Consider the following 13,209-nt stretch of genomic DNA (forward strand, 5'->3'; position numbering starts at 1 on the left):
GGGTATGGTCAATTGTCAAACACTAATCGGTCATCCGAGTTAGTACTGATGCATTCGGAAATCATCGGAGAACTCTTCTCCGATATTTCACTGCTTTGGCCAAGGACTTCGTTGCATCGTCTTCCTTGAGCTGTCACCTCTTATACCGAGGGTGGACGATCCCATCTTGACCACTCAATCGCCTTCGTGTACTTCTTGATGCACCCGAACTAAGACCGTTTAGAATCCCATGATTAGAGACTCGTTGGCCATAGCCAAAGTACAACCGTCCGTCCACAAGACGTCTTTGGTGTCTCAGGTCTAAGGACTACTTACACAATCATGACATGAATCGACCTGATTGACAGTTCGGTATAATACCATTCAGGGATTTGTACGGACCAATTCAGTGAACTCTTTCCACTAAAGAGCACCCACTATCTATCCTTAGTGTCTCCACACTAATGGCTACGTGACCAGCCATACTCATCGTATGAGTGAGGCTAGATAGTTTTATTCTATCTAAATACTTCGATGTCCTTCTCGCGTATCCTTTGAATAGGAACATTTAGAAAACATGCTTAAAGACTAGTGCTTTATGTATTACGATCTTATCATAGTTCACTAAGTCTGATCATGTATTCATGGACTTCACTATAAGCATCACACATGCATTTTAATGAATATGTTGAATTAATGAATATGGAACGAGATGTGGAATGTGTGATTGGCTTGTGAGCCACATATATTTCCATCATATCTAACGCGATTCCGGGGGCGAGGAGTGGCAGGGTCTTCACCAACTATTTTCTTATTTGATATTTGTGTATACCCCCATTTCAAAGCATTTTCTTGGGGGCTTATAACATGAGTTAGGTTTTTTATTGGATTATGGGCAAGGATATCCCCAGGATAGGAGTAAGGGACTAGCCCTAACCTGTCTAAAAAGCGCTATGTCAATCCTCCATCTCCATTCTCTAGAGAAGCAAATGACCTTCTAGGAATTAAGTTAGAAAACTAAAAATGAAATTTTAAATACCTAATGCAATCCCTCCTCACAGTTATAAACCTAGCCATATATACCAACACCCATGTTTATCAAATTCAGAAAGTAAAACAAAATGGAGGGTATCTCCCGCTTCCACAAAATCTATTTGATTCCAGTAGAATAAAAAATATATACTGAGCTTCGTGCAGTTGGTCATCTTTTTCATCACATTCATCGATATCCATCCAGGGCCCTCCATCCACATCAAATTTACCCATCATCATCAATTATGCCTTCTTTTCCATAATTATAAACATTAAAGTATACACTATTATATAGAAATATTAATGTATACACATTTTGTTTTCTTGTCTTATAAAGTACATCTTTGAGTCCCCTAATTATACTTTAAAAATATATTAATTCCCTAATGTCTCCATATGGAGATGACACTTTATCATACCTAATCATAGTTCTAGGTTCAAATTAATTAAGTATCACTGACAAATTAACACTCTAAATGTGACTTCACCAGTGGCCAAGGATTTTTATATTTAATTTTTTATCAATTTTTATTCATAAAATTCTGTCCCATATAATTTTGTAAAACAATATTGGTATTATTATCTTTATGAAATATCTTTAATACTCCTATCTTTGTAAGAAAATTCTAGAGATAGTAAACCAACTCTATCATATTCCTTATTATTTTTACAGAAATACCTATCTTATTGTAGCCTCCTTTGATATTTATAAACATCAAATACCTCATGTCTTATTATATTTATTTTTCTATCCACTGGGAAAAATATACATACTACACATCTCGACTATATTATTATGTCTATAATCACTCATTATCTTATAAATCTGATTATACATGTCACTATATTATATTATTATTATAAATACGTAAACATAATCTATATATTTCTGAGATATACCCATTATTAGCACTTCACTTCAACTAATGTTAACTATAACTAATATTAATCCCACTATATCATGTACATTAAATATGATTCATCAAATAATATTAATAAAAAAATTAGTTGTAAACATAAACAATTATGTAACAAAAGATACCTAATTGGACAATCATTATCTTAAAGTGAATTTTTATGAACTATACAACAAAAAAATAACATCAAAACGTTGTCTTATGAAAATTTGTTATTGCCGCACTTATTTTTTATTTTCCAAAGGTTTACATCACTGATGTCTTACTTTCAACAGTCATATGATTAGACAAGAAAGACATAAATTTTGTGATATGAATAAATTTTCCTTGACCATATATACTGATACGACAGTCATGACTTGGTGAAGACCCTTCAAAGTATTTATTATAAAGCCTGATGTAGTGATGTAGCGTTTTACATGAACAGTTGAGGTCCCTTAAGTGCCCACTTGCTTACCAAGGGGCCAAAACAATCATGTCACATAGCGTCCACTCATCGGTAAACTTCTCCAGGAAGACGGTTCAGGGTCACCACCTATGGCTCAAAATCAAAGAGCTCATCCCATGTGCAAAAGGAAGAGGTTGATGGGTTGTTCCACACCTTTGGTCTTTAGTCTAATGATGAGAGAGGATACCTCCCTATATGAGTACACAATATTTAGAATTGAATCGATTACTTGTCTTCCTCTGACTATCTTTGGAAATAGATGATTTCACAAGTGTTTGTGATATAAAATATTTTGGTAACACCCTCAAGGATAAATCTAGATCTAGAATAATACTACTCAGAAGGAAGAGACAGATGTCTTGAGAAAAGTGACTTTTGATTTCATCTTAAGCATGGGAAATTCGTTGTTTGTCACTGAACAAACAGTGTTCGTCAACGAACGAACAGGTGAAAATGTATGTTTGTGTTCGCGTTTGGTTTGTTCGCGAACGGGTTACATTTTGAAAGGCATGTATTATTAGAGAGATAGGGTGAGGGAGGGAGGGCAGAGGGGATGAGAAGGGCCCACCAGGGGGGAATAATAGCTATTATTGTCTGAATTTATCACACAGATGGAGATCCTCATAGCTGAGGGAGTCCTGGAGACATGTACATATTAGGAATTGATCTTAGAGATATCAAGCATTTATTCTATACAAATACTCTAGTTTTAATAGTGTTCCAGTTCGGACTATTGCAAGTAGAACTTCACAGTGATAGAAATTCAAGGTCCTAGATTTCATAGGGCTGCTTCATCTAGTGACAATGGCCAGCTCTGTAGGCAAGTTTGACTTACCCATTTTTTCCTACACTATACCTTCTCCTCTTGCTCTACAAACATAACTAAAAAGCATTTAAGATCGCCCAGTAATTTTGTGTTATAATCAAGGGCCAATATGAAGCCTCCATCAATGCAATAGGTTCAAATTAACCCAAATATTATTTCAACACTTTGACAGATTTTTGTTGATGGATGAATTTTAAATGATTCATCACCAATAATTAGACCTCAACAAAGTGGGGCTTAGGAGATAATACGACATAACCCAGTGATTAGTGCACTTGATACTACGACATAACTTATCAATGTACAAGACCCCAGTGATTAGTGGGCCAAAGCTCCCTTTAAACTTGAGTATCTGATCAATTGGGTACATTCCAAGAAATTGACATATTGAAGCCCAGATTGTTGTATGTCAAAGCACACTATAGAGATAAAGGTGAATTCCCATGTTTCTCTCAAGGTCTTTGAATGTACCACTTTTACAGAAATTCATAATCTAGGGAGAAACTCTCTCCAATATCAATCAGGTGTATCATTTTGGATATTCTGTAATTGAGAAAAATGCGAGTGTTTTGATACCGGAATGCAGAAGTTATTTACTTAAGCTTATTGGACTTTCCAGAGGAAATGAATTAAAACTCCTTTAATTCATGGCACCCCATGGCAACTCTATAACTCTATAAAATTATTTTGCAGCAAAGTATTTATGATAGAGAAAAGACTTTTTACAAAAAAAGAATGCCATTCTAAGTGAGAGAAGGATAGAGTCCGCTGATCCTCCCTCACGTCAAGAACAATCTTGCAATGACCTTGGAGGGAAGGACAATCCACAATACTTCATATTGAGTCATTAATCGTTTCTGAAGGTGGACAAAAAGAGAGGTTCATGCAAGCTGAAAGTATTGGTAGCCTACAACCTTGAGGAAGGCAAAACAATATGTGCTCAAGTAGGCTAATATAATATATCCCATATTATTAGGTATGATTAGATATCTAAAGAATATCAATTGTTTATTTCCAACATAGATGTTTCTGATATGGTTGAGCAACCGAGGATAAGAATTTGAAGGATGCAATGGATATGGAGATGGAGACAGTAAAGTAAAATGCTACAAGGGAAGGAGTGAGACCACAAAATTCAAAGGTTGATTGATTGTAACCATAAAAAATACAATAAAATATAGTTACATGGATTTTTTGAAAATATTAAGGGTTACATCAATCATTCGGTATCAATTACATAGAGACATATGAACAAGTGGGAAATTGAATATAGTTAGGCAGAAAGGTTTGAACAGAAGCTGAACCAATGTGATATAAAAGTGTACTACTTTATGATGATTTGGGGGAAGTAGATATTCATGGAGGTATCTCCTGGTACTTCACTCATGATTGACAATTAAAGGCATGTTTATGGCATTCTACTTAAGCTTGGTAATTGTGAGCATTTCAGTCCAGTCAACGGAGAAAAGCTCCAAATATAAGAGGGTAAAATTATATAATTGACTCACAATATGAGCCTCATTGAAAGGGAATTCATGACAATATTTACTCTTAAAAAGGGAAGGAAACATTGCACATAGAAGATTACAATGATGCTAACAATGAAGAGTTCATTAGACTCAAGGTCGATTTCCGGGTATTGTGAATTCATTTGGGGAGTTCTAGATACACATAGAAGTACGGAATCAGAGTAAAACAGTTGCCAAAGGCATTTGTGAAACCCTATTGAACAAAGGGATCCTTGGAGAATAAAAATTATCTCATTATGACCACTTTATATTAGTCAGTGACAGTAACCTACTCGTTGATATCATGTGCAATCAAGTGTAATGTGACTGTACAAAGCATGCGAAAATAGACGAGCACTTTATTCGGCAGAAAAAACGTAGTGGTGTTAGGATGAGAGATGTTCAATTTTAAAGATAGGTGGTAGATATCTTCACCAAGCGATTACTGGGAAGTACATTTCATAGGCACATTTTGGGAATGATGAGTATCTACATCTCACGTTGGAGCGGCTTTCAAAAGGCTTCTGTCATTCTTCCTTAATCTCTTTCTTTTACTTCATTATTCTTTCTAAATCTGTGATCCTGTGATCACTGGATATTCTATTAACCAAGTTATGAGATCTGAGTCTAACCGGATCCATCATATTGGGTCCCTCAGACCCAATCCTGTGTAACCATTATAAGCACCGCATATAGTGCAGGGACGCGGACGGGACAATTTTTTCGTCCCGGGACGAAAAAATCGTCTTGTCCAAAGACACTGACGAATTTCTGGACAAAAAATTTGTCCCATGGACCACCGGATGGGACAGTTTTCGTCCCATGGGCAGAAAAAACCGTCTGTCCGGAGGTCTTGGATGTTGGACGGACGAATCTGGACGGAAAACTGCCAGATTCACATCCGATGGTTGAGATATAGCCATGTGGTCTCGCAATGACAATTTGCATCAAAGTCTCTGTTTTTTGACGTGCGTGCAAACGGACGCCTGTCAGAAATAATTGTACATATGGACCTTTGCATTCTCTCTCCTCTGTAATTCCCTAAAAACTCAGAAAAATCTATATTAATGTATTAAATTTATAAAATGGGTTTTTTTCCGTCCTGGACGAGGGACGGGACGAAAATTCGTCCCGGTAGGACTGGACGGGACGAAAATTCGCTCCGGGAGGACTGGACGGGACGAAAATTCGCCCCGGGAGGACTGGACGGGACTGTTTTCTTACCGTCGGACGAAAAGTCTTCCCATCCTTCATCCCTATACTGAATTCGGACGTCGGACGAGACGAAATTAATCCCGTCCCGTCCATCGTCCACGTCCTGGACAATCCGGAACTATAATCAGGCATCTGAATGTATTGGAATCTAGGCCCCCAACATGTGATAACCAGGATGCATTTCAACTTACTCAAAGCTAGCTTTCTATAGAAGGCACTTAACAGTTTCTAAACACGACAAGTTTCTGTAATGGATAATCAAACTTCTATCATGGCATCTAAGCTTCACGTTGCTGCTATAATAAAAATGAACATCTCTCCACGTCATTCTATGACATGCTCTAAAAATTGCAATTATTGATCCATTAGTAAAATCCATTAGTGAAGCATGCATTCTTTTGGATATGCAAACCAGGATTCTTCCTATTTTGTTTCTTAACAGAGGGGATGCTACAAGTATATACTGTCAGTCTATGTTTGGCCTCAGCTTTCTTATCTGCATTTTGGAAGAATATTTTTATTTTTATTTCTAGAAGACCCATTTAAAAAAAAACTAAGATGATGATATGAGGAAAAGAAAATTTAAATGATGGGTTGGTATGGATACTCACCTGGACATAGCTCGGCATCGTCGAAGAGAGAGACGGCACCATCTGAGGGGTCCTTGCCATCATTCAGGGCTATCGCTTTGTAAACCTTGTCTCTGATGCACGACTCGACTTTGCCATCCACTCCAATGTCGAGGGGATCCAGCCCAAGGAGCAAAGCACACTCCTTCTGGAACTCTTGGTCGTTGGACGCCAGGATCAGCCCTGCTATGGCTCTGGAGAGATCAGGGACGTACTTTTGGACCTGATGTGATCATCAAGAATTGATGGACGGCCAGAAAAGGTCATACACCATAGTCACCCCAACCTTCCAAATTATAACTACAAGATATATATCTATGTGTAGAAAAAAACATATGTAGAGAGAGAGAGAGATGGATGGATGCATGGATATGTGGATGGATAGATTATATGGAAGGATGAATGGATATAGGAATGGATGTGTTATAAGAATTAATGGATGTATGAATGGATGGATGGATGGATAGATATATGGATGGATGGATACATCGATGGATGGATATATGGATAGATACATGGATGGATGGATAGACATATAGAGGGATGGATGGATATTTGAATGGAAGGGTTATATGGATGGATGGATTTATGGATAAATGGATGTATATATGGATGCATATATGGAGGAATATATGGCGGATGGATCTATGGATTGATGGATGGGCAGGCAAGCAGACGGACGGATGGAGGGAAAGTTGGATGGATAGAAAGGCAATTCCAAGACAAGAAGTATTTTAGTAAGAAACATGTCACCTTGAGTGCACGAGAACTGAGAAAGATACTGCTATTTGTCTTCTTCAGATCATCCAGTCCAGATTTGAATGCACGTTTCAACAGATTCTTGTCCAGGGGACTCGTCAGGTGCTCTTTTGGCGCCGAGACCTTGGAGGCTAGTCAAGGCATAAGAGTTTCTCTTGACCAAATAATAAATAAAAAAGTTGCATTCTTTTAGGATATTTCTTACAATAGCAATGAATGGAAATGATGATCTTCATAGACTCTGGCAAAGTCTCGGATTTTAGGATTATTGGGCCTTCCATACTTAGTGGATCTCGGCCAAGGTTGAGCCCATACCTCTCCCAATCTTTGTTTTCCAAAATTTTCCAAACACATTCAGGGACTGGGTGTGTTGAGTAATTGTGAAAATATAAAACCTGCGTCAATTTTTTTATTTGAGACATTAATAAGCTGCGCGATCATTTATTTTATTGTAAATGTCAAGGGAGAAAAAACCTCATTTTTTGTAGTTGATGCCCAGCAGCAGGAACTCTGAGAGTAATCAGCAACTTTGAATATTGCAAATGCAACCTCTACGATTTGCCGTCTTCTCGCCCCACCAGCGACCCCGCTTCCCATCATTAAATTTTCTCTATGGATGGATCAGACAAGATTAAAAAAAATTTAAACATCAGTAATTATCGTATCTAAGGTAGAAAAAAATTTGGGACATACTCATTGGGAAAGCAACTCTGGCAAGGGCTGTCCAACGTATGCCCATGCGTTAGGACGTAATCTCTTAGACCGGAAGCGAGACGTTCAATATTGGAGCTTTCAAGCGGCTGCGGATCGCATTTTTCCGGAATAATTTCGCAATTATAACCAGAAATGCCAGTTCCATCGCATTTGAGTTGGAACGCAATCATCTAATACAACATCAAAAAAAGGAAATCGGATTTCATGCGGCATGAGAATCTTAGCGAGAAGAAAACACATTTAAATGATTAAATTTTAATGACTAAATTATATAAATAAATTAGAGGCCACATCACCGGAATCCGCAATACAGAAACCTGAAAAGCAAAAAGATTGTTAGATCTTCCCTCAATTATCAGAAGACATCATTAAGAACGCATTTCATTGCTACGTTGAAGGAAAGTGTAGAACAGGATAAACGTTAAATGCCATTAAGAATTGAATGAAACGGATTAAATATAAAAACCATCCATCATTCCACCTTCCGGACTACGCCGGCTGCCCAATTTGCAAAGTTTCCAATGCCTTCATACACCAACATGGAGGCTGACACTTCAGTTCCACTGTAAAAAAAATTTAAAAAACAAATCTGTAGAAGAAAAGACTAAAATTTGATGACAAAAAAAAATGTGGGTCACTGGGGAATACCTGAATATTCTCCCATGCTTGGATAAGGCAGGAAGAGTTTCAAGTCTTCCAGCCATTCCCACTTTCTCCAGAAGGTTGAACCGATAACGGTACACCTCTATATCTTGTAAACCTGCCACAGAAAATTCTTCAATCACGTCTCAGAACACCAAGCCATCATCATTAGTGTGGACCCAGAACACATGCTCACAGGTTGTAGTGACGTGTAGAAGCCCATCTGTAGAATAATTATACACATTAATTCACCCTATCCAAGCCAGCAGAAATTGACTCTCGGAATAAACGCAATTTGGAATGCAATAATGACACATTTTGTGACGATTAGTGCAGCTAATCATTGGCAGAAATGAATGATTGGTCATCATCCGAAAAAATCAGATGGCGACATGTGGCAGAGCACAATTAATAGCTGAAAAGGGCATTTAAATTACACAAAACTGCAGTCAATTACCAAAAGAATATCTCTATGAATCCAACGTCAGAAATTCCATAAAAATATCCAAAATTCAGAAAAATCAGAATATCCTTTATAAATAAACTTAATCATTTTAAGCCTGATATCATGCATATTTGATCATTTTAATACAACTAAACAAGTAAAATTAATGATAACAATCCAATAATTGGCATGCTACCGCATCCCTTCCTCAACTTAAATCATTGTGAATCCCCCAGAAATGCCCTTAAATTGTTCTTTGGACCGTTCACGTAGCTAGAGAACCTAAAAACACATCTAGTAAAGAGGTAATTGATAAACTGTGATTCCTGGAAAATTCATGACATGTACAATAAAAAAAAACTCCTTCTGTAGCTAATCATTTATTAGTAAAATTCAGAAATTCAACATAAAGCAGGAAAAAGAAATAATAGTAGCTTGGTCCAAAGCATCTACTATTATTCCGAGCATTGTCGTAGTTTACCCCATTCTGTTGCCGCAGGGAGAGAGACTTTCACCAGGAGGTCAGTCAAGCCTCGTAACTCCTCCAGGCTGATCCCAACGCCCGTGTCTGACACTAGTAAGACGCACGAACAACAGCGCAAGATGAATTTTCCGTCGTATCCACATCTTTGAGGAAAATTAACAAGAGAAAAATAATCGTATTTTGGACCAAAAAAACAAGCGCCATATATACAGCTCGAGAAGCAAGAGTATGTCAGAGAAATAAGCCGAATTAGTCCGAAAATTTAAGAAATATAAGATAAATCCCACAATGAGCATAATAATTCCGTCTACAGTTAGATCCGTTTCATCTCACCAGAGATTTTGATGCATGGTGAATCAGAGGCTTGAAGTGCCTGAAGAGAAACAGTCAGCCTGCACATTACTTCCGACAATCTGCACCTTCTAATGGCCGACGACAGCATCTATCGCAAAAAAAAAAAAATTAAATAGAAGAAAATTCACCATCGGACCAAATCTCGAAGGGAATAACAACGAGATCGTTCGTCTCCTTACCACAAGCAAGAATTCGCGTGCAACGACTGGATCCACCGGTCGAATAGCAGACGATTCCATCGCTTGATCGAACGAGAAAAGTGATTAAGAGAACGACGAGGACGACGACTGAGCAAAGAGTAGTTTAAAAAGAATACGACCTCATTGAAACAGTTCGTTTTAAATACTCGCCGCTCGTCGCCTTCCCGCCAAATCTCTATTGGGCCGCATACAAATATTCAAAGAAGCCCAGGCCCAATAAGACTGTGGTCCACCTAGGGATTCGATCACGTGCGGTGCGCGGTCACTGCATGGTGCGGTTCGAAATTTGAACTGTGATCGCGTAGCCCGGGGATCTGAGCGGTTGTGCGATTGGGGGCGGTTCTTTTTCGTTTCTCTCACTCTCTCGGTATTCATCTCTCCCTCTACGATCTTGCTTCTCATCTCTCTCTCATCTCTCTCCATCCTGTTTCTCTCTACTCATCTCTCTCTCTAGTTGATTATCTTTATAATCTCTCTCCCTCCCGGCTCTCTTTTCTCATCTCTCTCTCTTGTTGATCGTAGCTCTAGCTTGAATAAGAAGGGAGATGAGAGGAGAATGAAGAGAGAGAAGAGGGTGAAAGAGAGTCAGCCGTGATCGTTGTATATTCCTGCAATTAAGTTAACACTTAATTGCTTCTTATTATAATACAATGCAATAGTCATGAAGTCACTAAACTTAATATAGTCATTGTAACGGCGATATTAAGATTTAATCCTAGACCTTGAGATGTTTCCCTATCTAGATTTGATCCTGGTGGTCAATCTGTTATCTTATCTAAGTTTAAACTTAAATTGAATCCTAGCCGCTAAGTCTAATAACGAGTTTAGAGGTATTGTTAACATGATGAATGCATGGGTATTTACATACACTATAATAAAAAATGGGTATTTACATACATTTTAGATGATTTTGGTATTATTAAATTGAAATTTGTCATGCTATTATTTGAATTAACTCAATATTTATTAATAAGCTATAAATTCCAATTTTGCACATTATGGTTATTTTTTTTCGCTCACATCCTTGACTTCTTTGAAGTCAAGCAATTTTGTTACTGATGAGAATTTCATAGTTTCATAAGTGCAGAAGCAAACGGTGTTGTGGGCCTTCAAAAGAGAAATCAGAGGAAGATGGGTCATGAACTGACCTGCCCATTGGGATCTCAAAAGCCTTACAAGAATGAAGCTGAAGATCAGAAAGGGAAGCTCTCAACCCATGGAGAAAAAAGAGGCAAAATGGCAAGAAAGATAATAGAAAATGCCCAAATGGGTATTTTAATAATTCTTCCTATGTATAAATACCCTTTTTCTCCCTCATTTATCCTCATTCTGGACATGCTCCAGCAAGTGGCTGAACAATAGGACAAGGCATTTCAGAATCCAGGTTGTTCAACCTGCTTAATGTAAGTTTATTTTTATTGAAAACGCCTGATCCTGGCAAAATAGAAGGATCCAGACTTGAGAGGAAGCATTGAGGACTCACTAAACTTGCACTGAAGTTCTAGATTTACATGTTCCCATCATTATCTATCCATTTTCCCTTTAAAACAATCATTTTCTCACTCTAAATACTTGTTTTCCTACTTTCTCTCTCTAGAATCAACTCTTTCTCTCTAGACCCTCATCCATATCCCTAGTTTGTAACGTCAAAATTTTGTAAAAAAATTCTTCATTAGCATCTCCAACTTCTTCTACACCCTTTCTTCATTTTCTCTTTCTATCTCCTCATTTCGACATTTTCTCTCTTTAAAACATTTTCTTATCTCTCTCTAAAGTATATCCTATCTCTCTCTAGATTCTGCACCATCTCTCCACCTCGTCCCTAGAAAAATTTGCATTACAAAATTCATTTTGATCCTTTGAATTTAAATTTCTCTCATTTTTGCTGTCCATGTGTAGTGGCGTGCACTGCAAGGCAGCGCGCATGCGCCAACAAGCACATCTGCCCACCAGTTGTGCGTGCGCCGCAGCTTCACCCGCCAGGTGCAGCAGGGCCTCTCTCTGAGGACTTGGCCGATTTTCAGCTAAGTCTAGAGGAGGTCGATCGGTTCGATCCAATGCGAACCAGGTCGAACCGGCCTTATTAAATAATAATAAGAATAATGTTTTTCTATGTTTTAAAAATATTTTTAAAAATCCCGCTCCTCTACTGCCACTGCCGGCGATCATTGGAAAATCACAGAAATTTTCGGCATTTAAAAATTGCAGAACATTCAGGAAAAAACAGGAAAATTTATTTTCTGCATTTAAAATTTACAAAAAAATAGGAAAAATCCCAAAAATTAATAAAATCGATTTCTAGTTATTTTAACATTAAAAAATTCTTTAAAATATCTTCCTCTCATTTGTATTATTTCTAGTGGTTTTATTGTGAATTTAATTCCAAAAAATTCTAAAAATATTTATTTTTGATTTCTGGTGTTAAGTAAAATTAGGAAAATTAGTATTGAATATTCTTTAGTGTTTTTCCTTGTATTTCTGCTTCAATTTAAGTCATAGAAAATTATATAAATTAACTAAAAATCCAGAAAATCCCAGAAATTATATATCTCATCTTTAAACTCATTTCCTTCATTTCAAGCTTCAGAAGAATTCCGAAATTAAATTTCTGCCTCTCTGTGGATCGAACCCTTACTTCTCCTATATTCATTATAGAATATTTAAATGGGAAATTTTTCATATATATTTTTTTTTAAGCCTGAATTAAAACAATGGCATTTCAACTCTAAATTTGGACTTATCAGGTATGTGTTCAGTTATTACTAGCTGGTATTTATTATAAGTCATATTGGTCCACATGGCGCTTGGATGTTGAGTTTGCTGACTCACTCACATTTCCACATGTTCAGTTATACTCATTATAATCTAAGTATAATGGTGTTATTAGGATTTAACCGTAGCCGTTAAGATGTTTCCCTATCTAGATTTTATCCTAGCCATCTATATTTTATCCTATCAAGATTTGATTATTTATTAAATCCTAGCTGCTAAGTCTCATAACGAGTATAGGGGTATGTGTTCAATTATTACTATCTAGTGTTTATTATAAGTCCTATT

General features: G+C 37.2%; 1 protein-coding gene across 1 annotated transcript; it reads right to left on the reverse strand.

The window, feature by feature from the left end:
• Positions 1-6,106: 6,106 nt before the first annotated feature.
• Positions 6,107-10,235, reverse strand: LOC144703212 (type 2 DNA topoisomerase 6 subunit B-like). The gene is made up of 13 exons (XM_078575330.1): positions 10,132-10,235; positions 9,932-10,040; positions 9,596-9,688; positions 8,866-8,892; positions 8,676-8,787; positions 8,509-8,590; positions 8,324-8,344; positions 8,007-8,197; positions 7,788-7,923; positions 7,519-7,708; positions 7,308-7,444; positions 6,537-6,777; positions 6,107-6,421 (listed from the first exon to the last, which is right to left on the reverse strand). The coding sequence occupies exons 1-13, from the start codon at positions 10,189-10,191 to the stop codon at positions 6,291-6,293; spliced, it is 1,530 nt and encodes a 509-aa protein (XP_078431456.1). The 5' UTR covers positions 10,192-10,235; the 3' UTR covers positions 6,107-6,290.
• Between the last annotated feature and the right edge of the window lie 2,974 nt (positions 10,236-13,209).

This window comes from Wolffia australiana, chromosome 5 (assembly GCF_029677425.1).
Source record: "Wolffia australiana isolate 7733 chromosome 5, ASM2967742v1".
NCBI lineage: Eukaryota > Viridiplantae > Streptophyta > Magnoliopsida > Alismatales > Araceae > Wolffia > Wolffia australiana.

Excerpts from the sequence above, each read along its gene's own strand:
- LOC144703212 (XM_078575330.1), bottom strand. The coding sequence starts at position 10,191 with ATGGAATCGTCTGCTATTCGACCGGTGGATCCAGTCGTTGCACGCGAA. Across the intron at positions 7,709-7,787 it reads CATCAACTACAAAAAATGAG|GTTTTATATTTTCACAATTA; the intron begins GTTTTTTCTCCC and ends AAATTGACGCAG. Across the intron at positions 7,445-7,518 it reads CATTTCCATTCATTGCTATT|CCTCCAAGGTCTCGGCGCCA; the intron begins GTAAGAAATATC and ends TGCCTTGACTAG.